This window comes from Armigeres subalbatus, chromosome 3 (assembly GCF_024139115.2).
Source record: "Armigeres subalbatus isolate Guangzhou_Male chromosome 3, GZ_Asu_2, whole genome shotgun sequence".
NCBI classification, from domain to species: domain Eukaryota; kingdom Metazoa; phylum Arthropoda; class Insecta; order Diptera; family Culicidae; genus Armigeres; species Armigeres subalbatus.
Window position 1 is genome coordinate 89905044 of NC_085141.1, and position 27794 is coordinate 89932837.

Consider the following 27794-nt stretch of genomic DNA (forward strand, 5'->3'; position numbering starts at 1 on the left):
ATTATTGCCTGAAAATAAAATCGTAACATAAATTACAATCTTAATTACTAAATAGCTAGAAATTGATCTACCTCCGCAGTCACTTATTGCTGCCTGTACGCGAAGTCCGGTGGATTCTGTTTTCCGAATAATATCGAACAAAATGGATTTCAAACAGCCACTATCGATTGAATCCCCTGTATAGTAGTATGCAACTACTTGCTTCCACCGTGCTCGAAGTCCTACCAGCATAAATACCATTACATGATTAGCTGTCCCGTCATGGTTGGGAAGCGTATTGCTACCGACAAACTTTTTCAGGTTGTTGCAATAGTTGATACCTGGCTGAATCGCCATTTCATCGAAAATTACCGCACAGTTTTTGTCACCTTCTTGCATACTTGGCACTTTATGGGATAATAAAACAAATATTTCTTCAAGTATGCCGCTCTCGAAATGAATAGCTTGAAGACGTTCACGTAGTGTACGTCCGCTTGGTAAAAACCGTTTTTTTCTTTCCAATTCGTACGCGGTTGACCCACACGAGAACTTGCATTGAAGACCTTCGGTAATACTCTGGTCTGACCATCGTTTGACTCTTTTCACATTGTTAGTCAACATATGAAACTGGTCTTTGGTCATCGAAGCTTCTGCATTGTCCAGCTTTCTTTTTAACTTCCGATTCTCCTCATCGAAACTAAAAAACAGTTCCAATTAGTTCATAATTTAACTTCAAAATGATTTCGTACCTTGAATTTTTGATACAGGTTCCACATTTCGGAACAGTTACCAGCTCTTTCGCCATTTCAACACCGGCCAGCCCCTCAGGATGTAGGAAAGCTTCGTCCAAAACTCCATGTGCATAAACTGAATTCCAGCCGGATCAATGTTTTCTTTGTCGGAGTCCTGTACGACGGGGATACAATTTTCAGCTTCTAGTTGTCTGGAGCTCGGTCCGGATTTGATAGTTGAGCAACATTCTTGAATACAGGAATTGCTGTTTTGGTTTTCAAAATTTTGCCTGCTGGGGACAAATATAATGTACGCTCTTCGAAGTGTAGCTGCAAGACCAAATGAAGATATTGGTGAAACTAAAGTAGAAGTGGTACGTCGCAGTTAAACTTACACTACATAACCTGGCGTTTTCCGGGACTAAATCAGCAGCGGAAATCTCACAAAATGTAACCCATTTGTTTTTAATAGCACTAGCCTTCGGAAAGCGGAAGAAGGCAACATTTTTCATCTGGCACTTAGAAGAGTTCGAACAGTTTTTATAAAAACACCTCATTTTATTTTTCGCGAATACAATTTTTGAAAAGTTTGTTTACTTCGTGAAAGTAACTTGCAAAAGTCAATAACCGTGCACCAGCTTGAACTTTTTCAAGGGTTGCCAAAATATAACGAGATTTTTCTGGGTTGCCAAATCTAATGATTTTCACTCCGCCAGACTTTATATCTAGTGACTTTAGTTTTCAAGGGAGCTTTTCATTTTTTTTCTGTCAGCGAAACCATCAAAGCAATCCGCTTTTTTACGACTCATGCGTGTTATTTTTTTGAATCCATCATAGTAGGCCCTTCTTTCAAGCAGTTCGGTTTTGTTTGGTTTAATTTACTGTTGCGCGTGTTTTTGTTATTCTCTAACTGAACGAGAATCAATTTCTGGTAAGTCATTCCAGAGTATTCCGGTTGATAATTCATCTCATAATTCGAGGGCCATTTTTTTAGGAACACCATGTCCGTTATCAAAGGTATAAACTTTCCGCTGGAAGTGGGTACCAGAGACGCGAATTGCACGATCTGCCACGAGAAGCTGAATTGGGCAGTGTTTTGCCCTCGCTGCCAGCATGGCAATTGCTTCCAGTGCCTGAAAAAATGGCACAATGTAAAGCGGGAATGCCCAACTTGCAGGTATACGGTCCAGCTAGCAGGAACCGAAGAGGTGCGCCAGCGCTACGGATGCGCACAGGATGGTAATCTCGTGGAATATTACTGCGAGCAATGTTTGGTGTGTTTCTGCGGAAAATGCTACTCGAATCCTTCCAATGTTCACTACAAGCATGCGGTGAGAATGGTTGATGTTCTTCGGAAGGATATCATGCAATTGATTAATTCTAATGTCTTTGCCGATAATTCTTTGGTTCTGATTAAGTCAATAATGGGAACGGGAAGCCCGCATGAGATTGTGCGGCAACGACGAGTCCTACTATCGATACTGGATCACTCAAATATTGTGTTGCCTTCGAAAATGTTCGAAAAAAGCATTAAATTAGTTAATGTGAATGTGGAAAAGCAGGTCTTCTCCGCCACCGATTATAACGGAAATGTTTGGGAACTGACGGTTTACCCAAACGGTTTCAGTGATGGCAAAGGCAAGTTTATTAGCCTTTATCTGAGACTGATCAAAGGTATCCCGACTCGTTATGAGTATTGTTTTAAAATATTCGACAAAAATGGATACCAACCGATGGAAACTTACAGTGCAGTCGACGACTTCGACATCGGAAGTGAATCTTTGGCCTGCCAACGGTTGATTCACATAAACGAAGCATACGGCAAGTGTCTCTCGACAGCCGGTTACAACATGGCCTTTTCCGTTAAACCTACGAATCCTAATTATAAAGAAGAATGCGCCGCTGCCTTGTTGCGGAACAAACAAGTACGGTAAGTGAACATTGAAGTGCGGATCATTTTTGGAACTTTATTTTCTAATAATGTTTTCTTCATCTCTTAGGCTAGCATATAACACGTTCTCGTGGACTTTGAAAAACTTCGAGGTGAAAAAGCTCGCAAACAAGATCGAGTTTTCTCCCGTTGTGTTCGATCAACAGAAGATCTCCTGGAGACTTCGCGTTGATTGCAATGGCCACTGGGAGCAGGGCATGTACGTCAGCGTATTTTTGGAGCTGCTGGATGGTGCAAAAGGATGGTAAATGAGGATCGTATATAATCGTGTCTCAACCTTTTCTAATTTTATATTTCCCAGGTTTGACATATTCATCAAACTTTGTAATCCGCTCGCACCTGCGCAGCAGCATATGCGTGAGCTGACACACGAATTCACGGTCCACTCCAACTGGGGAGTGCCGCACTACGTGAGACATACCGAACTGTATCGCTATTTGCACAACGATGAGCTGCGATTCGAGTTTGGAATACGTCCAGCACACGTCGACCAGGAACAATGATTTATATTTGAATTTTCATTTTATTTTGTTATTGAAGACTAGTTGTCATAAATATTTGATTTAATAGAAGTACAGCCTGTTTCAACACAAAAAAAAAATACTCCGATGCTGCAGCAAATTATCAGAAAGAAAAATCGTTGCCAAAATGTTAAGCATAAATTGAGCACTTTGCACTTTGAAGGGAAACCTATCTCAAAACCTGTCATTATCGAAGAAATATTGTGTCGCCAGCACTAAATTATATCCCGACTTTCGACGTTTTACTTCCGAACTTACTTCCGACATCATGAACGTCAGAACAAAATTTGAATTTGCTACCAAAACATTGTCGGAAGAGCGTTCGGAAATGTGGAATTTGACTTCCGAAGATCAATTTGGTGCCAGCGACGATGTCAACGACAAAACAAGTTCGATTTTGTGACAGATAACACCTAAAGCCACTAGATATAAAGTCTGGCGGAGTGAAAATCATTAGATTTGGCAACCCAGAAAAATCTCGTTATATTTTGGCAACCCTTGAAAAAGTTCAAGCTGGTGCACGGTTATTGACTTTTGCAAGTTACTTTCACGAAGTAAACAAACTTTTCAAAAATTGTATTCGCGAAAAATAAAATGAGGTGTTTTTATAAAAACTGTTCGAACTCTTCTAAGTGCCAGATAAAAAATGTTGCCTTCTTCCGCTTTCCGAAGGCTAGTGCTATTAAAAACAAATGGGTTACATTTTGTGAGATTTCCGCTGCTGATTTAGTCCCGGAAAACGCCAGGTTATGTAGTGTAAGTTTAACTGCGACGTACCACTTCTACTTTAGTTTCACCAATATCTTCATTTGGTCTTGCAGCTACACTTCGAAGAGCGTACATTATATTTGTCCCCAGCAGGCAAAATTTTGAAAACCAAAACGGCAATTCCTGTATTCAAGAATGTTGCTCAACTATCAAATCCCGGACCGAGCTCCAGACAACTAGAAGCTGAAAATTGTATCCCCGTCGTACAGGACTCCGACAAAGAAAACATTGATCCGGCTGGAATTCAGTTTATGCACATGGAGTTTTTGGACGAAGCTTTCCTACATCCTGAGGGGCTGGCCGGTGTTGAAATGGCGAAAGAGCTGGTAACTGTTCCGAAATGTGGAACCTGTATCAAAAATTCAAGGTACGAAATCATTTTTGAAGTTAAATTATGAACTAATTGGAACTGTTTTTTAGTTTCGATGAGGAGAATCGGAAGTTAAAAAGAAAGCTGGACAATGCAGAAGCTTCGATGACCAAAGACCAGTTTCATATGTTGACTAACAATGTGAAAAGAGTCAAACGATGGTCAGACCAGAGTATTACCGAAGGTCTTCAATGCAAGTTCTCGTGTGGGTCAACCGCGTACGAATTGGAAAGAAAAAAACGGTTTTTACCAAGCGGACGTACACTACGTGAACGTCTTCAAGCTATTCATTTCGAGAGCGGCATACTTGAAGAAATATTTGTTTTATTATCCCATAAAGTGCCAAGTATGCAAGAAGGTGACAAAAACTGTGCGGTAATTTTCGATGAAATGGCGATTCAGCCAGGTATCAACTATTGCAACAACCTGAAAAAGTTTGTCGGTAGCAATACGCTTCCCAACCATGACGGGACAGCTAATCATGTAATGGTATTTATGCTGGTAGGACTTCGAGCACGGTGGAAGCAAGTAGTTGCATACTACTATACAGGGGATTCAATCGATAGTGGCTGTTTGAAATCCATTTTGTTCGATATTATTCGGAAAACAGAATCCACCGGACTGCGCGTACAGGCAGCAATAAGCGACTGCGGAGGTAGATCAATTTCTAGCTATTTAGTAATTAAGATTGTAATTTATATTACGATTTTATTTTCAGGCAATAATAAAAAGTTCTGGAATGATTGTGGAATCCAACATACCAGGGATAATGTGCTTCACAATAAACCAATTGAACACCCCTGTGATCAATCTCGAACACTCGAAATCATGCCTGACAGTGTGCACGTGGCCAAAAGCATGATCCAAGGATGGATTGCAAACGGTACAATCCAGATTGACCAAAACACCATGGAAGTTAATGGACTTTATACACCCGTCGCTGATATAACTCATCTGAGAGAGCTTGTTTTGTACGAGAAAGCTTGTGATCTTCGAATGGCATGTGGACTGACTCTAGAAGACGTGGATTTTCGAAAAACTTCCAATTTCGAGAAGATGAAAGTTAAGAGCTCTACGAAATATGTTAATCATGGCGTAGCAGCGGCACTTCGAATGTTCGGAGCAGAAACTGGAAGAAAAGATGTTTTAACAACAGCTTTTCTGATAGATCAGATAGATACCTGGTTCACATACATGACATCACGTTCAATCAAGCTGGCGTTCAGTCGGAAGAATGAAAAAGCTCATCAGAAAGCAATATCTTTCTTGATTTCGTTCCGATCAATTATCTTCAATTGCAAAGTGGGCTCGAAAGGCTGGAGTAAACCGTGGCAATCCGCGGTAGTAATGGCTACAGACAGCATGATAAGAATCCAAGATTATATGTTGCGTTACGAGGGATTCGATTTTTTCGTTGGCGGTCGCTTGACGCAGGATTCTGTGGAAAATGTATATTCCCAGCTTCGTAGCCGCCAAATTCGACCAAATGCTTTGCAGGTCAAGGACTGAACTGGAAGAAATATTCAAAAAGAACATTGAGCAGCTGAAAGTATCCAATAAGGATCTAGATAAAACGTTGTTTGACCTTATGTCGGGTGTACCTGCTGCTCATATGCCAAAATGTCATGCGATTCGTGATAAAATCATCAAGAAGTATATTCTCTTCCGTTTGCGAACAAGTCGGGTCAATATTCCTCGTGAGAAACGCCATGACAGCAAATCCATGGCATTCTAAATTCCTTTATTTAATTAATGATTGTAAATCGTTTCAATACAAAAATGTGTACCTTACTGGTTAATAAACTTTATTAAAATCAAATGATGATAAAATCGTTGAATCTTTTATATGGACAACACTAGATATACATCCAAATGTCCGTTTTCGCAAAAAAAAAAAATCAATAATAGTGAGTGATATCCTTGACCATATCCGAGACTTCACGAAATAAACCCATTATGCATTTAGATTATGTTCTGGAATGATATTAACTTCATGGAGATCATGTTCTTTAAACTTTTAGTTTTTCTTATCTTTTTTATGATCTTCCAATAAATTTATTATTACTATCTCAATACTCCCCACGAATTCAAGCTCACTTGAAGCTTCATGTTCGATTGGATCCCGCGAATGACAGTTCGATTGGTGACCTGTCAGTGTATTCGCCAGACTTTATATCTAGTGACTTTATTGAAAACGGATGGATGGTTTTTCTTAATTCCTTCAGCAATTCTTTTCCTTATACCTAAATAATTTACGACGAATTTCTCACATGAAAATCCCGAAAAAAAAAATGAGAGAACTGTTCAAAACTAAAGTTAAGATTTGTATCAACATTTTCCATGGACGGTAAATACATTATGCGCATGTTCGCCAATAATATGAAGAATATCGTCTGAGAGTCAGCTAGTCACTAAGACCTTAAATATCATAAGATGGTTTTTGTTTTTGCTTTTTACTCACTTAGTTTGAAAATCATTTTAGTTTTAAAACATCAAAAGAATTTTCTTCCTTCTTTCTTTTTGAGGTCAAGTGTTTCCTAATCCAAGAATTTATTCCTGATCGAAAATGTTTTAACCTTCCGCAACTCGCTTCAACTCTCATAAAGCGAGAACTCGCGTGTTAAAAAAAGTACAACAGTAAGAAAATCCGTTATATTGGAGCCAATTAAAATGATCCCAACGTGATTTTTTCGGGAAAATAATAAAAGGAATATAGAGGGGAAGGAGGGGCAATATGCCCTAGCTAAGCAAACACTGCTTTATTGTCTTATTTGTAACGCTATTCATGGGTATTTTTACATTATGCATCAGTTAACACTGTAAGTACTAAGCATATGCGGTATTTCGAAAAATTTTGTTTCAGGTGGTTCGAAACGAAATTGCGCAGAATTTCGCAGAATTTGAACATGGTGAAATCTGATTTCTTCATTTCGTTTCATTTCGTGAAATTACAAAAATTTCGCTAGAAAAAAACAGCTTCTCACGAAATTTAACGGGATTCCGCGGAATTTCGAAACAAATTTAAACTTAAACCATACTTTATATTACCAAAAATTTTGGCTGCGCCTCTGAACTAAATCATAAAACTATTTTCAAAACTTTATGTTATACATTTTTTTCTATTAACGCTTTCTTCTTCTTCTTCGATGGTTCTACATTCCAACTGAAACTTGGTCTGCTTTTCTACTTAGTATGTATTCTATTAGCAGTGTGTGCGCCGGTTGAAAAACCATCGGCGGCGATGTTTGTCAGAATTTTGGAGGCGTTTTCGGCGTCACACCGAAAGCCATTTTAGCCAGCGGCGGCAGCGTGAATCGTCGTGGTAATTTTTTTATTACAATCATCCGGAGTTTTACGGAATTCATCAGAGTTTTCGCGGAAAAATGTTCGGAAACTGCATAGGAAATTCAATAGAATTTGCATTTTTTTTTTCAATTGCTACACGGAGAAAAATGTGTTAGAATCAACCAAATAGATTCTGCAACAATAAAATATTTATTGTTGATACAACCACGATATTTCACTGGTTTGTTTCTTGAATTTTACCAACAGACTAGATACAGTCTAGTTTATAGCTTCCCAAAGCTTGGGGGTCGCGACCCTCTTCCATAATATTTACACAGGCTGGAGGGTCGCGACCCACCACTTTGGGAAACTATGGTCAAGTTGATTCAACTCTCGTATATATTTGTTTTAACCATGCGAGTTCAGTCTGTACGACCTCTGGTGGAAGACGGTTTTCCTGTCGTTTTTTCATCAACAAAAGAGGAAAAAGTGACTACAAGCGAATCGAGTTATCTTTATGGCGAGAGAGAGTCATCTACAGTATCTCATAAGTCATACGAACGAAATATTTATTGTTTAAGTCATACAACGCAGGATTGAAAAAAAAAACAATGCAGTTCGTTTGAATAAAGCAGTGAATCAGTGTTGAAACAACAAATTTGAAGATTGAATCAACAATGTTGTTCGAAGCAACAAAAGAACAGTTGTTTCAATCGTACAGTATTCTTCTGCGTGATATATAATTTTCACTAAACTGCGCGCCGACTGCTTCTGCCGGACCAAACCGCACATTTGGCGATCCTGCCATTTAATTGAAAAATATGGTAAGTGATATTGCTTTTTCCCTTTTATTGCTTTGGTTTGTGGAGCCAAAAACAAGTGCGTCTGGAAGATCACTTGCACCGGTTTCGACTCGCAAAGTCGAAGTTGCTCTGGAAGAGCATCGGATTGCTTTGGCTTGTGGTGCCAAAAACAAGTGCGTTAGGAAGACCACTTGCATCGGTTTCGGCTTGCAAAGTCGAAGATGCTCTGAAAGAGCATCGGATTGCTTTGGCTTGTGGTGCCAAAAACAAGTGCGTTTGGAAGACCACTTGCATCGGTTTCGGCTTGCAAAGTCGAAGATGCTCTGAAAGAGCATCGGATTGCTTTGGCTTGTGGTGCCAAAAACAAGTGCGTTTGGAAGACCACTTGTATCGGTTTCGACTTGCAAAGTCGAAGATGCTCTGGAAGAGCATCGGATTGCTTTGGCTTGTGGTGCCAAAAACAAGTGCGTTAGGAAGACCACTTGCATCGGTTTCGGCTTGCAAAGTCGAAGATGCTCTGGAAGAGCATCGGATTGCTTTGGCTTGTGGTGCCAAAAACAAGTGCGTTAGGAAGACCACTTGCATCGGTTTCGGCTTGCAAAGTCGAAGATGCTCTGGAAGAGCATCGGATTGCTTTGGCTTGAGGTGCCAAAAAAAAAGTGCGTCATAGTTTTCGGAAAGTGCGAGAAAAGTGTGTTTGGAAGACGAGATACTTGAGTAGATTCCAGGGTTTGCAGAAATCGCTCTGAATAGATAACGAACGATAAAAGATAAAAGAGAGGCAAAAAAAACTGTTCCGAATCATAACAAGCCATGATAACAAATTTATCAAACTTGTATACAAGTGCGAAAAAAATAGAATCGGATAGGCAGCCCCCACAAAAAATGGTGATTCTCGCTTTGTTTTCACTCATTTCGTGTTGGTTACTGCACAGCTGTATAGAGCAACTTGAAATGCATCATCAGAGCCAGTACTCCCCACATTTGGAGCTTTCTAAAAGAAATTTATCATGGATTATAGACTCCCGAATCAGTTCTCTATCATGACAGCTTACGAAAAAAAAGTCTCTCGCGATATGCTACACATCGTATATGTATACAGATATGATAAGTGAGAGAGTTGTTTATTCTCTTTAGGTTTCAATCTCTGGTAGATTCTGATTGAGAAACGGATGCATCAGACGATGAAGAAAAAGCAAAATGTAGAAATGAAGTTCTTGCATTAATTAATTTAATCAGTATTCTAATAGAGCATATATTTGGGTTACTATTCAAAAATAGTGTGTCACACCAACATGAGTGGTATGATTTTGACAAGGTCTGTTCAGCTACTTAGTTTCGTCGTCCGCATTGATATCATGGCATGTGGATTTAAGAAGATGAAGGAAGTTTACATCCGACTGAAAAGCGATGCTAAGTGAATCGGAGAAAGTCATCAATTCCTCGTAAGCGAAGTAGGGTATCGGAAGGTATTCCTGGTAGGCTATTGCGCTTTGGCTTACCCCTTCAAAGCCGCAATTACATCTTTCAGTTTGCTGTTTTTTTGTCTTTACTTTGGACTTCGTAAGACACTTTGATCGAACAGAGTAGATCATCGTATCAAATTGTGTTCCTACGAAATGCTCATAGAACGATTGTTCTCTATCAGGAAAATAAGTCTTTGGTGCACTCACCAAGCCTTCTACGATGTGGTTTTTGATAGATGACAGTACAAAGTGAAGGGGAGGCAAATAAACCATGAATTGCATCAGCTGTAGGGAGGACGACCCATTGTTCACAGCAAGAAAAGTGGACGACTAGCGGTCCAGAACGTAGCCAGAATGTTGGACAAACATAAAAAAAATGATTCTCAATAGAGATTTGCCGTGTACAAATAAGCCAGATACGCAAGGAGAAAGCTGGTTCCATCAGGAAGATGATTCACGGATTAGATTGTTTTTACTAATTCCAATATACTTGAACGCGTGTAATAGACAAGTAGTTCATCTCGAAATAAATCCGGTCTATGATTCTGGTAATTTCTTTATTTCCTTGAATTCGATTGGGAACATGGTGAAATAAAATGGAATTGATGAGGATATTATATACAAAAGCCACAAATCAGCCATTTTGGAAATCATTTGTTTTTCAAGAGCACGAACTGAGAAAACCATAATGCGCATAGCGGTGAAACTTTGGTAAATCATTTTCTTACTCGTGCTAAGCAACCGACTTCAATCTCCGCCCAGTACAAACATTATTATGCTAGATTTGGACATTTGTAAATACGAGTAGAATAGCGTTTAAATAAACCCTTGAAAAAAAGTAGTTTAAACGTGAAATTTATTCTGTAAGTGGGAATAAGAATTCCATCTGTAAAGTTTTTGAAGATACATGTAAAAATCGCATGGTTTGGTATCTTTTTTTAATTTTCTTTAATCGGAGCAGAAGGGGAATGTGTGGTGTATGATTCATAATTGGTGGATAACTGTGAGCGTGTTTACTCTTTAGTCAGTTGACAGATGAATGCTTGAGCATTCATCTCACGCACATCCATCGCAGCATGCCTCGACCATCCGCGGCCTTCTCCATCGACCAGTCACCAAAGACGCACACGCTGCGCGACGACTGCTTCTGCCGGACCAAACCGCACAGTAATGGTCGTTTGACAGAAAGGACCATTTGGCCGAATGGACCATACGACTAAATGGCCTAAATGGCCAAATGACCTTTTCGGTCAAAGGACCTTTTCGGCAAACGTTATTTTCGGTCAAATGACTAAACGATATTTTCGGTCGTATATCCATTTCGTTAAATGACATTTTCGGCCAGATGAGTCTAATAAGTCTAATAATCTAATAATCTTTCGGCCAAACAGCCCTTTCTGTCGTTTGGTCGAAAGTCATACGGCGAAAAACCATTTGTTCGAATGTCGTTTGGCCAACTAACACTGTAAAACTAACTCCATTTAGCGGAATTATGTAAACGTTTGTCCGAAACTGTAGACTGAAACTGCCATTTGGTCGAAATAATCGTTTGGCCGAAAATTACGTTTTGCCGAATAGATCATTAAGCCGAATTGACCTTTCTGTAAAACACTCCGACACTTTAGGCAAGATGTTCATTTCGGCCAAATTGTTCTTTCTATCAAACGACCATGTCGACCAATTGAGCTATTCGTTATACGGATTCTTTCAGCTGAACGACGTTTCCGATCTTTCGATCAAATGACATTTCCTTCGAAATAAGTTTAGGCTAGATGGGTTTTGGCTAAATCTTTTGTTCGGTCAAATGCCACATTAGGTCAAACAACATTTGGCTTTTGATCAAATGTCTTTCTGTCAACAACCATTCTTCTCTTACTCTATTTCAACGAGAAATTCTTTGGATTTCAACGGCAATCTTAAAACACGGAAAAAAAAGTTAAAAATAGAATTTGCACTCGAAGTTCTTCTTAGTTTTTCCAAGGAAATCATTGGTATTTTCACGAAAATTTCAGCGGAGTTTCAACGTGATGAGTTAGGGATATCTATCGGATTTCTTCAAATTTTAGTCGGCGTGGAAAATCATAGTCCAACGGCGTGACAAATTTTAAACGGCGGCGCGCGGATACAAAATTGTCACCGGCGTGACGCGGCAGCGCACACCTTTAATTAGCACTTCCTCAGTTATTAATTGAAAACTTTTCTATGTCCGCCATTGCATGAGTATGTATCTTATGTGGCAAGACTATGGATACACTATGTCCAGGGTGTAGTGAAAGTTTCCCACCCGAAAACATCTTTGATCAGACCGAGAATCGTATTCGCCATCTCCCGATTGGCAATCCTACGCCTTTGCTCGCATAGCTATTTGAGATGCTTACTACATAACCCCGTTCTAAGTCGATAAATACGTATTTAGTTTTCTTCTATAAAACGTCTTCAGTATTTTGTTACAAATTTCAAACAGAAAACGAAAAGTATCTTAAACTATTCTAACCTATTTGTGTAAATGTAACCAGATATGAATCAGATCAGTATAACTTTGTCAAAGATGCAAAGTCGTGTCGTGGATTCCAAGGGCCCTTTTGAAGTCATTTTTCAGCGCCTCTTATTAATAACCGATTTCTTCACCTCCACTTCGGCCTCAAACCAGGTTTAAGGACATGGGTAAGCACCGCTTAAGAGTTAAGAAGGCCCTAAGGATTGACTGTAAGCACATGACCGGCATCATCATTATCATGAATTGGAAACTCCGAAGCAAGTGAATAACTTGTTTTTATCCAGAGTAGATTACACCCTGTTCTTTTTTGACACGGTTGGTTTTACTCGATTACGATTTTTAGCGTCAATGAAACTATGAGTGTGAAAAATGAAAAAAATCACAAAAATGAAAAAAAATAAAGAAAATTTAGGTGAAATTAGGTTTTTAACGAAATTTGAAACGAAAATCAAACAATTTCTATATTTTTATATACTTACTAATATAAAACTGAACTGATTGGTCAGATTCGGGAGCACACGCTTCACGATGTTTTGCTTTGAAAGCGGCACAAATGCTGGGGTATTGCTAATGGTATATAAACGAGAACGAGGCGATTTATCACAAACTACTACTTCTTTTATTATAACTCTATTTATCGCAAAACAGTTTTGTGACTATGAAAAGTGAAATCGAAAATCCGTACATAATATAAAACCAATTCAATAAAAATTCCGCGGTAAACAAAATTTCGTTTCGTTCCGATAAATTCCGAATTAAATGGACCCTGATTTCGTATCGTTTCGAAGACTCGAAAGTAAATCTATATTTCGTTTCGTTTCGTTTCGAATCTTCATAGACATTTTAAATTTCGTTTCGTTTCGTTTCGTTAGGAAAAAGTGTGTTATCGCATACCCTTAGTAAGTACCAACCCCAGCAAAAAGCGTGGAACGGCAACTTTGCCCCGATATATCTCAGGTGTTTTTAGTCCAATTGAAATGATGGTCACTGGGGGAAACGAAGTTGGATCGCGGTGCAAGTGCGCTGGCCAGGCTGAAAACTTCAATCTGAACTGGTAGAGTAATGACGATATAAGGTAACGGTTCGGCACTTCATCTCATAGTTCCCATTTCAATCCCATCAAAAACAAAGCAATGAAAAGGTATTTGATATGTTATTTATTTTTGTGATTTTTTTCAGCAGTGAGCACGTATGTCAGCAAAAAGAAGCGACAAGATTGGTGCTGTATATCTCTGTTTTGCGATGAGATGAATATATATTAGACCTCTTCATATTTTCAAAAAGTATCAAAAAATCAACCGGCCAGCCCAGAATCACAATTCTTATGCTAAAATAAGCCTCCTGTCAAATTTTCAGCTAATTCGGATCAAATTTCGAGGTGGCTCAAGTCGATTTAGTGTTTTTGGGCTATTTTTAATTTTGAAAAAAATCTAACAAGAGATATAAACACCGAGAACTACCGCAACAACCTCTATACTGAAGCTTTTGATGTACTCTACAAGTCTTGTGAACATTGCGATTCGTTCTGTTCACGTTTTGACCATGTAAAAGTGATTTTCGGGCTTTTAGGTGCATAAAAACACTGTTTCCCATAAAAGTCGTTGTTCTACAAAATTCTTTAATTTATGACAAATCATCGCTAATTTATTTCATTATTATTCCTCTGTTTTCCCTGGACATTTGAGTAATATAATTTCCAATGTGCGATTTAACGTTTAATTCTTAAAAATCAGGTACTGAACATTCGTCATAAATTTGCACGCTAGGGTTTCTTCAAACAAGTTGTTCGAACAAAGAAGCTTTGATTTCACTTGCTACTACGATGCACTCAATGGTAAAACTATACAGACATATGGTGAAATGAACCAAATTTGGAAGTCGTTTGTTATAAGCATCAAATATCATATGATTTGATTTATGTTTTGTTCGAATGACTTGTTTGAAAAAATCCTAACGTGCAATTTTATGACAAATGTTTAGCATCTGATTTTTAAGAATTAAACGTTGAATCGCACATTGGCAATTATATTACTCAAATGACCAGGGAAAAAAGAGGAATAATAATATAATAAATTAGCAATGATTTGTCATAAATTAACGAATTTTGTAGAACAACGACGTTTATGGGAAACAGTGTTTTTATGCACCTAAAATCCCGAAAATCACTTTTACATGGTCAAAAGGTGAACAGAACGAATCGCAATGTTCACAAGACTTGTAGAGTACATCAAAAGCTTCAGTATAGAGGTTGTTGCGATAGTTTTCGGTGTTTATATCTCTTGTTAGATTTTTTTCAAAATTAAAAATAGCCCAAAAACACTAAATCGACTTGAGCCACCTCGAAATTTTATCCGAATTAGCTGAAAATTTGACAGGAGGCTTATTTTAGCATAAGAATTGTGATTCTGGGCTGGCCGGTTGATTTTTTGATACTTTTTGAAAACATGAAGAGGTCTAATATATATGTTCAGTGAGATGAAAACCGGAACAGTTCCCTATGACATTTTGGAATTTAGGAATTTAAAATTCAGGATTTTTTAGGGATTTATATTGATTTATTCAGTTTGAGGGATAATCGATAATCAATGGTTATTATTTCAAAACCGATTGAAAGCCGTTTACTAGGGCGGCGACGAATTTAGGAACTAAAGAACTTAGAGATTTAAGAATTTAGGAATTCATGAATCCAGAAACTCGGGAAATCACGATTTTAGAAATTTAGAAATTTGGGAATTCAGCAATGTATGAAATTAGGGATTCAGGAATTAATGAATTTAGGTATTCTGGAATTTCGAGATTTAGGAATTTGTGAGTTTAGGAGTTTAGGAATTTGGGAATTCAGGAGCCCTCGTTTAATACCTTCTAATGTTATTCGAGAAACCCATCGTGGAGATCCTTTAGGATTCCATTCAGGATAATCCCTCAGAAATAACTCCTGCAGTTCTTAAATTAATTATTTCTGGAGTTCAACCAGACATTCCTCCTGGAATTCCCGAAGGAACTATACATAAAGAATTTACACATAGATTTCTTCTGTAGTTCCTCCGCAAATATCTCCTGAAGTTCAGCCAGAAATTCCCCCTGAGGAGCCCATAGCAATTTCTCCTGCAGTTCCTGCACAATTCCACTCTGAAGTTCTTCCACAAAGTTGTCATGAAATTTTTTCAAGAATTCCCTCTCGAATTCCACCAGAAATTCTTTCTGGAGTTCCTACGACAACTCCACCTAGATATTTTTAAGAGTTCCTTCAGAAAATCATCCTGGAACTTTTCCACTGATTTTTTTTTTGTTCCTGAATTTTCCAAATTTGAAATATTGCTGTAGAATGATTTTTTCTCTCCCATTTGTCACTGAAAGTTGCAACCGAGGTGAATAATTCTAAGAATGCCTGGGGGAACCTCAGAAGGAATTCTTGAAGGAACTCCAACAAAGAATCCTGAAAGAACTTCACAAGAAAACCGTGGAAAAGTTAGAGAGAAATCAAAGAAAAATATTTGTAAGAACAACAGGATCTACAAGAGCAATTTCTGCAGGAGCACCAAGAACAATTTTTGAAGAAACTCCAGAAAGAAATCCTACAGGAGCTCAAAATAGAATTCCTAAAATCCATCCTGAATTTCCCCAGGAATTCAATCTAAATTCCATCAGGAAATCATTCTGAATTCCCCCAGTAATTTAATCTGAATTCCTCCAGGAATTCATTAAGAATTTCCCCAGGAATTCATTCTGAATTCCCCCAGGAATTCATTCTGAATTCCCCCAGGAATTCATTCTGAATTCCCCCAGGAATTCATTCCGAATTCCCCCAGGAATTCATTCCGAATTCCCCCAGGAATTCATTCTGAATTCCCCCAGGAATTCATTCTGAATTCCCCCAGGAATTCATTCTGAATTCCCCCAGGAATTCATTCTGAATTCCTCCAGGAATTCATTCTGAATTCCCTCAGGAATTCATTCTGAATTCCCAGGAATTCATTCTGAATTCCCAGGAATTCATTCTGAATTTCCCAGGAATTAATTTTGAATTCCCATGAATTCATTCTGAATTCCCCGGGAAATCATTCTAAATGCCTTCAGGAATTCATTCTGAATTCCCCCAGGAATTCATTCTGAATTCCCCCAGGAATTCATTCTGAATTCCCCCAGGAATTCATTCTGAATTCCCCCAGAAATTCATTCTGAATTCCCCCAGGAATTCATTCTGAATTTCCCCAGAATTTCATTTCGAATTCCTCCAGGAATTCATTCTGAATTTCCCCAGGAATTCATTCTGAATTTCCCCAGGAATTCATTCTGAATTCCCCCAGGAATTCATTCTGAATTCCCCCAGGAATTCATTTTGAATTTCCCCAGGAATTCATTTTGAATTCCCTCAGGAATTCATTTTGAATTCCCCCAGGAATTCATTCCGAATTCCCCCAGGAATTCATTCCGAATTCCCCCAGGAATTCATTCTGAATTCCCCCAGGAATTCATTCTGAATTCCCCCAGGAATTCATTCTGAATTCCCCCAGGAATTCATTCTGAATTCCCCCAGGAATTCATTCTGAATTCTCCCAGGAATTCATTCTGAATTCTCCCAGGAATTCATTCTGAATTCCCCCAGGAATTTATTCTGAATTCCCCCAGGAATTCATTCTGAATTCCTCCAGGAATTTATTCTGAATTCTTCCAGGAATTCATTCTGAATTCTTTCAGGAATTCATTCTGAATTCTTCCAGGAGTTCATTCTGAATTCTTCCAGGAATTCATTCTGAATTCTTCCAGGAATTCATTCTGAATTCCCCCAGGAATTTATTCTGAATTCCTCCAGGAATTCATTCTGAATTGCTCCAGGAATTCATTCTGAATTGCTCCAGGAATTCATTCTGAATTGCTCCAGGAATTCATTCTGAATTCCTCCAGGAATTCATTCTGAATTGCTCCAGGAATTCATTCTGATTTCCTCCAGGAATTCATTCTGTATTCATTAGCATTAGCATTAGCATTAGCATTAGCATTGTTACGGTGTAATTCGTAGATTGGACACTAGTGATACTCATGTTTTACTTTTGAGATCCTTATCTAGAATGCTATCAGAAATCAAGAAGGGGAGTGGTCCTTGATTCCAGTCTTAAACAAAAATAACAAAAGCATGAGGATTACTACTCATGGCCACGCCCATCTTCACCGTAACTAGGGAGAGGAAGGAAGTGTTGATGTGGTACTTACTTAACGAGAGGCCACCGACTTAGCGACACCCTCATAAGTACCACGGAGTTGGATAATGAGGAAGGTAATCGTTGGGTCAGGATTTGCCTGTAGCTGGCAATGTAACCGTGGTAGATCTTACCCCGTAACACACCACGCAAAGGTGTCTACCCAGCATTACGGGTCACCTCCAGGAATTCATTCTGTATTCCCCCAAAAATTCAGCCTGACTTCCCCCAGGAATTCAGCCTGACTTCCCCCAGGAATTCATTCTGAATTCCCCCAGGAATTCATTCTGAATTCCCCCAGGAATTCATTCTGAATTCCCCCAGGAATTCATTCTGAATTCCCCCAGGAATTCATTCTGAATTCCCCTAGGAATTCATTCTGAATTCCCCCAGGAATTCATTCTGAATTCCCCAGGAATTCATTCTGAATTCCCCAGGAATTCATTCTGAATTCCCCCAGGAATTCATTCTGAATTCCCCCAGGAATTCATTCTGAATTCCCCCAGGAATTCATTCTGAATTCCTCCAGGAATTCATTCTGAATTCCTCAAGGAATTCATTCTGAATTGCTCCAGGAATTCATTCTGAATTCCTCCAGGAATTCATTCTAAATTCCTCCAGGAATTCATTCTGAATTCCTCCAGGAATTCATTCTGAATTCCTCCAGGAATTCATTCTGAATTGCTCCAGGAATTCATTCTGAATTCCTCCAGGAATTCATTCTGAATTCCTCCAGGAATTCATTCTGAATTCCTCCAGGAATTCATTCTGAATTCCTCCAGGAATTCATTCTGACTTCCTCCAGGAATTCATTCTGAATTCCTCCAGGAATTCATTCTGAATTTCTCCAGGAATTCATTCTGAATTCTTCCAGGAATTCATTCTGAATTCTTCCAGGAATTCATTCTGAATTCCCTCAGGCATTCATTCTGAATTTCCCCAGGAATTCATTCTGAATTTCCCCAGGAATTCATTCTGAATTCCTCCAGGAATTCATTCTGAATTCCCCCAGGAATTCATTCTACACTCCCCCAGGAATTCATTCTGAACTCCCCCAGGAATTCATTTTGAATTCCCCCAGGAATTCATTCTGAATTCCCCCAGGAATTCATTCTGAATTCCCCCAGGAATTCATTCTGAATTCCCCCAGGAATTTATTCTGAATTCCCCCAGGAATTCATTCTGAATTCCCCCAGGAATTCATTCTGAATTCCTCCAGGAATTCATGCTAAATTCCCCCAGGAATTTATTCTGAATTCCCCCAGGAATTCATTCTGAATTCCTCCAGGAATTCATTCTGTATTCCTCCAGGAATTCATTCGGAATGTCCCCAGGAATGCATTTCGAATTCCTCCAGGAATTCATTCTGAATTTCCCCAAGAATTCATTCTGAATTCGATCAGCACTTACACAGTTATTACCTGCGAGGTTTCAAAGAAAAGTTATCAGTTTTGCGTTCATATATCATGAGGCTAACCCGATGATACTTTTATGCCTATGGAAGTCGAGAAAATGTCCAAGACCGGACCTTGAGATGATACCGGACCAGGTACCGAACTTTCTTTCGGGCTTTTATCTGTCAAACTAAGTGATGCGTTGTTTAGCTCATCTTTTGACGAATCTAGCGCACTACTTCCGAAGTTCCCCAGACAGTTCGTCCGGAAGTTCCTCCAGGATTTTTTTTCGGAAGTTCCTTAAGCAATTCGGAAGTTTCTCAACCAAGTATCTGGTGTCCAGAAAATCCTCAAGAGCTATTACGAAATTTCCCCGTGAGTTCGTCTTGAAACTTATCTGGGAATTATTTAGAATCTTTAACGTATATCAACCTAGAATATCGACCACTAATTTACCAAGGAAATTCTACCTGGAATTCTCTCAAGCTCTCTTGATAAATTACTATCAAAGCTCTCCAGAAGCTCACCCTGAACTCCTTTCGAATCTTACACAGAATTTCTAAACCAACTCCCACCCGCCCCTGGCAAATTCTATCGAAAATGTCTTCAGGAATGAAGTTTCATCCACTGAAAATTACATCCTGTCCCACTGTCGACCGTGGACGAATTTCCCGAGCAACTCCGTCACGATACGAACGTAATTCGAGAGATTATTGACTAAGAATCCGTCTGGTTATATATCTATCTCGTCGAGCAACCGGCAACGGCGGGTTTTCATACGACTGTGATACATACGATGGAAAGATCGGCTGGTGAAAAGCAATCGCTGGATAGGTTTCGCCTCACCAGATAGCTATCGAATCCCTCAATCAGCCCAAGGAGGGTCGCAAAAAGATGAATGGTACGGAATTGATGCTGGCGGAGACGGATTAGGTTGGAAGCATATTTTGACGTAGGACTTACGTCTCTCTTTACTATACCGGGTGTCATTTCAAATTTTTTAAATCGACCGCGTTACGCTGTGTTGAAAGATTTCAAACGTAAATAGCTTTTGCCCTATTGAACAGTTTTCTGCAGTTAACCAATCAATCAACAGCTTTCAAGTATGCCTTTCATATTCATGCAGTAATATCCGAAAACTTGTTTCAATAGGCCCAAAACTGTTTTCAAAGCAAAATATTGAATTCACGAGAACCTATAAATATGAGTACCGCATCATTCTTGCATCATTCCATTACACGCTGTGATTGATTGGTGCAGACGTCAGCAAATGAGCTCTCGCTAGGTCAGGAAGGCATAAAAATGCGCAGCACGATTTTTTTCCTCTCAATCTGACCCTGAGAGCTGATAAAGAACAGGCAAAGCAACCAGCATCGCCAGAACTTTTGAAGTGTTGCTCCATCGTCTCAAGCTACGCAATCGCAAACTTAAGCTTTCTCAAGAGCAAGGCAGAATCGTCAGCATCATCGGCATTTTCGGTCCGGCATTGTCGAGGCCACTGCACAAAGGAGAAGCCTACCGGACAGTAAGCGCGGCTCGGCGGTGTGACGATAGACTGTCTATGACAACACTGAACAAGATGAATTATTGACAGTGGCTGATTTTCACCCGCCACTTCCACAGCCAGGCGCTATCATATATCCGCAAATAGCCGACATGAGTTAACCTCCAGAAATTGATATGGCGAAAGACATCTAACGCGGGTTTTCTCAAAATTAGGAACTTTTCATGAAAAACTATATGCTACCGGTTATAATGGATGGTGTTCCTGCTAGTACGCCGAACCAAATATTTTTTGATTAAGGTGCTTAAATTTGAGAAATCGAAGACCTTAGATGCCTTTCGCCACACTGCTTTCAGAAAGTTAACTTCTAGTGTGCCCCCTGTACGTTCAAAGTGGACGATTCATTGATCAAGTTTCTACGATCTCAAGTTTTCAAGATCTACTAAAGAGTTTTTCGCAGTAGAATCGTTTTAAAATTTAATTAGCTTGCGTGACAACCCTTCAGGATTGTGCTTGGGGTGCCAATCCAATATTCTAGAGATAAAATTTTATGTGTGATTTTCATAATTGCGTCAAAACTAACAGTGGATAATTTTTCTGATTTACCGCATGAAGTGGACGAAGGACTTCGCTTGACCATGCCTTTAAAGATTCATAAGATGTCCAAATCTCTCACATAATCTTATTTGGATAAAAAAAACACCGATAACAACATTAATAAACTATCAATCGATTTTTCATCAAATGTTGGATTTTTTGGCATTGATAAAAAAATATGTGGATAAACATTGTTTCCGGGTGTTTCCTTCCTTCTACTACTAACAATGTTGTCTCAGAAAAGAACACGTACTTCCCACCTGAACTGCAATTCTAAGCTCGCTTGCCCGGCTTATTGGCCTGTATCAAGCGAAAAGTCCCGTTAGGAAATAGACGCCAGCAGCGAGCAACAAGCGTAAAAAAGAAGAAGCCCTTCTCGAACGCGTTGATGATGGTGACGCTTTGGCTGACAAAGAAGCGGGATACAAGACACTAGCTGATTGGCCCACGAGGTTCGAGGTTTGAGGTAGATTTGATTTCTGTGTCGGTTTGATGAGAAGATTTTGCCAAGGAATGGTATGCAACGCCGATTATTTATCCAAAATAGTTGATGTGAGAAATTTGGACATATTATGTATTTTAAAGGCATGGTCAAGTCAAGTCCTACGTCCACTTAGCGGTTATGTCACAGACATTACCCACTGTTCGTTTTTTATAGACGATTTGCTGATGCCTATCTATGCTGAGTGAATGAAACTGAATGAAGCCGGAAGATGCGTATTGTGTATGACGCTCGTATGTAAATAGGCAAAGATAGCTTTCGGATTTCAATTGGATGGGATGTGCAAAATTCAAAATCACTTATAACAGGGCCTTTTGTGGCTGCTATATCAGCTTTCAATCAGTATCATTTACTGATGGCTGATAGCTCAAGATTCAACGTTCGATACATGCCGGATGCAAAAGAAATGCTTTTGTTTATTTACTTTTAGTTATTTTATCAACTAGGCTATCATCTTGATACCCGTAAGCTATGTTTGCAGTATGCATATTTTAAATATTTCCACCATTGAAACTATAATTCCAAGAGGTAATCGATTTTCCATCGTTCACACAATTTTGTTTATGCCTTTCTCGTATTTTTTATTTCTGTTACCAAAACAAAAGTCTGTGGAAATTGAAAACTTCATTTAATTACCACACCTACTATAGCTATATCCTGAGCCCTTCGTGACGCTCAAAAAGTTTGTCTCATTTTATTCTATCCACCTTCATACAAAAAAAACTTTTTTCGTTTTAGCGAATTTACAGCTTCACAAAAACATTCATTTAATGGTGTTTGTTTGGACTTCTTTTACTCGATTCATTTTCAACAAAAGTTGAAATTGTAAAATCTCATTTGTTTCAAAGAAACTGCATATCACCTTCCGGTAACTCGACTAAATAATCTCAAGTTTAGTCATAAGACCTATTTTCCGCCCACCTTTGACAACTTCTATTGAAAAGACAACCATCTTCATCTCCATCGCCAAGGGGTGGGCATCCCGCATCCTATCCTTTCTCGATTATTCATCGGTTCTGCGGTGGAATTTCCAGCGTGGGTTTGGCAAAGCACGAAAGCTCGACAATCCAAACTCCATCAATTTTCCATCCCGGGGTTGGTTGGTGGACCCGGGTGAGTAAATTCTGGGCGATATTTTCGTATCGGGCAGCGTCATTAGCAGTCGGGCGACTGAACCGCACGCAGAACACCCCCCAGGTGTGAGACTGACCTCTGTCGACCGGACTTTTCCACAGCACGCCGGGGAGCCATCCGACGACCGACCGACGTGGAAAACAATATGGCTTAATCAAGATTGAACGTTTCGGTTTGGGTTCGGTGCGGTTTGGTCCGGTGTGCGATGTGGGAAAGAAAATTAAAATAATTTGAATGCCTTCAGTTCTAGATAGGATTATGGCCGGAGCAGGGGACGGACGGAGCAATCAAGATGCTCGGCCGAAGTAAGTGGTGAGGGCGTGAAGCGTTTCCATGAATTTGGTCGATTGTATAGAAGAGCACATACAACCACCTGATTGGCTGTTAAGGCGTGAAATTGTTGCCCAAAGGTGATGGAATGTTGTATGAATCTGTAGTTAGAAGGCATGTATCATGAATAATTGAGTGATACACTGATGATGGATAACCGATTCTATACTCAACCGGTGATTGTTAGATTTTCTAACAATTCTGTATAAGAACCTACCGAATCCTATACAAATATTGTATGAGATTTTACAAATTTGCAAGCTTTTCTTTGTTTGTGAGCTTACATGTTTTATATAAGCATCTAAAAATTTCGCTTATGACTACTTCTTATACAGATTTTGGCAAACAATCTAACAGTTGCTAATTGGGTGCAGGATTTGCAAAGGAAAAAACTTAGCATACCTTACTTTTCTAAAACATAGCAAAAAAGTTGAACATGAATAAAAGTTATAGAAAAGACGATTATGTGGTTGGGGTTCTGCCAAACCGTTCCAAGTGGCTTTTTGACTAACTTGCAGGGTATGCAGAAATCGCTCTAAGTGGATAAAGAACAACGATAAAAGAGAGGCAAACCCCGCTTCGAATCTTAGCATGCCATGAAAACTGCACGGAATGCTTTGTCTCTTTCTCGCTGGAAAGAAATAAAAAAAACAACTTACTTTTACTTCTGGATCCTGTACACCTCCGGTGGTGAAAAGGGCCGACTTGGAAGATCTCCATCCTGAGCGTTGCCCGACTATCGCTTTAACCTGTTGCCAGGTTAGATTTCGGTCGAATTCTTTTATTTCTTTATTGAGGCTTCGCCGCCATGAGCCTCTGGGTCTGCCTCTGCTGCGATGTCTCGCTGAGTTCCAGTCTAATGCTTGTTTACAGATTTCATTTCCGCCTCTACGTAGAGTGTGGCCGACCCAGCCCCACTTCCGATCCCGAATTTCTGTTGCTATCGGCCTCTGGTGACAACGACGATGGAGCTCGTTGTTTGAGATCCAGTTGTGAGGCCACCAGGCCCAAATTATATACCGCAGGCATCTGTTAATGAACACCTGCAGCCGTTGAGTGTTCTCTACTGATACACACCATGTTTCGCTAGCGTATAACAGCATAGATTTCACCCCAAGTAACATTTTCAGATTTATGATTTACTGCAAGAGTATTTGAATCCTACAACAATAAAATCATAGTCAAGGCATTTTATTCTTCATCGCTTACACCACAACCTCTTGAAGAGTAGTATCTGCCTAGTTGGCCCACTCTTGAAATGGTTTTGAAGGGTAAATGCAAGACGGGTTTCAAGATCGGAATATGACTGAACACGAATACGAATCAGGCACCAAAAACCTTTCGTAATATATTTATAAACCATTATAAAAGACAGTTGGCACCATTTAAAACCCTTTTTAAGCCATTTAATCTTGATCCCTGCGGAGGTCTCTAGATCTAGCTTTATGCAAACATTCATATGAAATAATAAGATACGTTCAGTCCCAACAAAATAAATTAAAGTTTATTGTACATCAGTCCATGAAATGCCTTAATCAAATATTGAAATGAAATATTTATAATCATCGAGAAAAATATTCGAAGCAGATTTGATGTGTGGTGCTTCAATTTTTGGTGCCAAATGAGATTTATTGCGTCATATGGTGCGAAACTAACTGATGCGCTCTCAGTAAAAACCCGTTTTAAAAAATATTTTTCGAAAAATAAATTTATGTTAAATTTGCACTTATCTGTTTACAAAAACAGAAATCTGGTAATTGCATATTATTTATTTGTTTTATTATTTGCAGCTGATTTGTTTATAAAATGTAATACAAAATCATAAATGTAATGCAGTACTAATAGATATTTCATTTCAAATTCTCTCCTAATCTGTAGTGAAAAAAATATGGCGATGGCATCCGAGATGATTTTTCGCCATCTATTTATTCACATTCACACATTGTTTTGCTTCGATGAAATCAACCATAAAATCATAATGTTTAGATAGGGCATGTATGAAGGTTCGTGTAATAACAACTTCAACACTTTACAGAGTCAACTTAATTTTTATTCAACCAAAATTCAATCTACAAAAAATGGCGCTTTGGCCCTCGCGATCGCGTCGTTAACAATGCTAGGAAACGGAAAAAATCAGTGCTACCAACTTCTTAAAATTATACCTATTCGCCGATCGCACCAAAAACTAGAAGTGGGCGCTCACGTTCCCATACATAGCCCCACCTGGTGTGACACTGGTTTGTCATCATGCATATCGCCTTCCAAACAAACCTTCTTCAACTTGGTGCATGGTCGGCGATACGTCCCCGAATGAGTCCTGACCTCAGCAACTAGAACTGTGTTGTCTTGACCGGTCCAACATTGCTCCACAATTGCCAGGGGCCATTTTCCGCGTTCATTGGCCATGTCGGATATGTAGACTACGTCTCCTTCAACTATCTCTCCAACAGATTTCCACCATTTCTGGGTCGGTATCAAGGTTGGCATATACTCCTGAATACATCGTTTCAAAAAATATCAATCAATTTCTGAGCCTTCCTCTACTGCAATGCATTGCTTGTCCCAGTCCAGGTCGCTCGGGCTGAATTCACCTGGTGACTGGGCATTACTTGATGCTCCGATCAAAAAATGATTAGGAGTGAGTGCTTCGGGATCATTCGCTTTGGCTGAAACATAAGTCAGGGGACGACTGTTGACCAACTGTTCTGCTTCAACCAATACGGTGTCAAGCACTTCCTGCCTCGGTGCTCGTCCCTTCAGTGTTTCTCTAAGAGCTGCACGGATGCTTCTTATAACCCTCTCCCATGCTCCTCCCATGTGACTAGCCGGTGGTGGGTTGAAGACCCATCGTATGCCTCTCTCCAGTACCTTCCGTTCAACGTCTCCAAAGCTTATTTGTTTGAGGGCCTCTTTTAATTATCTGTCTGCACCTCGCAGATTCGTACCGTTGTCAGAATAGATGATATCTGGTTTTCTACGTCGAGCCATCATTCGTCGAATTGACATTATGCAGGAATCAGTTGTCATTGAATAGGCCACCTCAACATGTATCGCACGCGTGGTCATACATGTAAAAACCACCCCATACCGTTTTTCTCTGTGTCGTCCAACTGTCACCTCGAAAGGCCCAAAAAAGTCCATTCCAGTATGCGTAAAAGGCTGCTTGTATGGATCGAAACGGCATTCCGGAAGCTGTCCCATCATTGGTATCACTTGTTTATGCTTATTGATACGACAATGCTGGCATCCGTAAACAATTTTACGCAATAAGCTGCGTAGACCTATTATCCAGTAGGATTGCCTGATTTCATTCAGCACTAGTTCACGTCCTTGGTGGTTGGCTTGTTGATGATAACTTTGCACTAACAATTTTACAAACCTTCCAGTTGATCCAAGTATGATAGGATTTTTTACGGTCAAATCAACATTTGCTCTGTTCAATCTTCCTCCAACACGCAATAATCCTTCACTGTCGAAGAAGGGTGTCAACGTTCTCAGTTTACTCGTTGACTTCAGTTCACTACGATTCACCAAAGCTGCATATTCCTCAGAGAATTGTTCCTTTTGTACTACTTTCAGCCATCTGATATTCGCTTTCTGTTCATCCTGCGGTTGAATTTGTGCACTTTTCACGTTGCCTCTGTACAGATCAATGAACTTGTGTACAAACGCTGTTGATCGAACTAATCTTCTCCACTGGCTAAAACGTTCTACATTGGGTAAAATCGGATCACTTTCAAGCACTGTATTCACTGCTACTGATTCAGACAAATACTCTTCTTCATTTTCATCGGATGATTCTGCGTTACTAATAAGCGCCGACCAGTCGTTAATTTTCTGTTTCAGCAGAATCGGACCACTGAACCACCTTCCACTAATTGACAGGTCCACCTTTTCGGTATCTCGTGTTCCTTCATCAGCCACGTTATCACACGTAGAAACATAGTTCCAATCGTCTGGTGAAGATTGCTCTAATATTTCTCCCACCTTGTTCGCAACGAAAGTCTTCAACGCCTTCTTCGTTTTGAGCCAACACAAGACCGTACGACTGTCCGTCCAGTAAAGAATCCTGCATATGTTGTCCAATCGTCCAATTCAATCTTTATTGCCAAGGAAAGCCGATAACCCAACAAAGCAGCCTGTAACTCTAGTTTTGGAACTGACATGAAACGAACTGGAGCAACTCTCCCTCGGGACGCGACGAATGAAAATATCGACAAGTCTTGTTCACCATTTACTATTCTCAAGTAAGCAACAGCACTCATTGCCATGATGCAGGCATCGCAAAAAACATGAAGTTCGATTTTGTCACTACTGCGAAGATTACTGCTATAACATCGAGGAACGCGAACATCAGTGATTGTTGGAAGAATATTCAACCACATTTGCCACTTTTTCCTAGTAGCTTCTTTTAGTTGGTCATCCCATCCAATACCGCTTCGCCAAATTTGCTGTAGGAGAATCCTGCCTCTAATCGTCATGGGCGTCACAAACCCAAGTGGATCAAAAACGGACATCACTACTGACAAAACCTCGCGTTTCGTTGGTACTCGTTTTCCCATCAGAACAGCTGGGTCGATCTTACAAAAATCAGTTGAAAAACGAACAGTGGGTAATGTCTGTGACATAACCGCTAAGTGGACGTAGGACTTGACTTGACCATGCCTTTAAAATACATAATATGTCCAAATTTCTCACATCAACTATTTTGGATAAATAATCGGCGTTGCATACCATTCCTTGGCAAAATCTTCTCATCAAACC

The 27794-nt window shown here is 39.6% G+C and overlaps 1 protein-coding gene and 1 long non-coding RNA gene across 4 annotated transcripts in view; both read left to right on the forward strand.

Moving 5' to 3' along the window:
• Window positions 1–27794, forward strand: part of LOC134226267 (uncharacterized) — a 262327-nt gene that overhangs the window by 106731 nt on the left and 127802 nt on the right. The window lies entirely within an intron of this gene.
• Window positions 1508–3228, forward strand: LOC134220926 (uncharacterized). The gene is made up of 4 exons (XM_062700075.1): window positions 1508–1641; window positions 1705–2640; window positions 2711–2905; window positions 2963–3228. The coding sequence occupies exons 2-4, from the start codon at window positions 1712–1714 to the stop codon at window positions 3162–3164; spliced, it is 1326 nt and encodes a 441-aa protein (XP_062556059.1). The 5' UTR covers window positions 1508–1641; window positions 1705–1711; the 3' UTR covers window positions 3165–3228.

Excerpts from the sequence above, each read along its gene's own strand:
- LOC134220926 (XM_062700075.1), top strand. The coding sequence starts at position 1,712 with ATGTCCGTTATCAAAGGTATAAACTTTCCGCTGGAAGTGGGTACCAGA. Across the intron at positions 2,641-2,710 it reads TTGCGGAACAAACAAGTACG|GCTAGCATATAACACGTTCT; the intron begins GTAAGTGAACAT and ends TTCATCTCTTAG. Across the intron at positions 2,906-2,962 it reads CTGGATGGTGCAAAAGGATG|GTTTGACATATTCATCAAAC; the intron begins GTAAATGAGGAT and ends TATATTTCCCAG.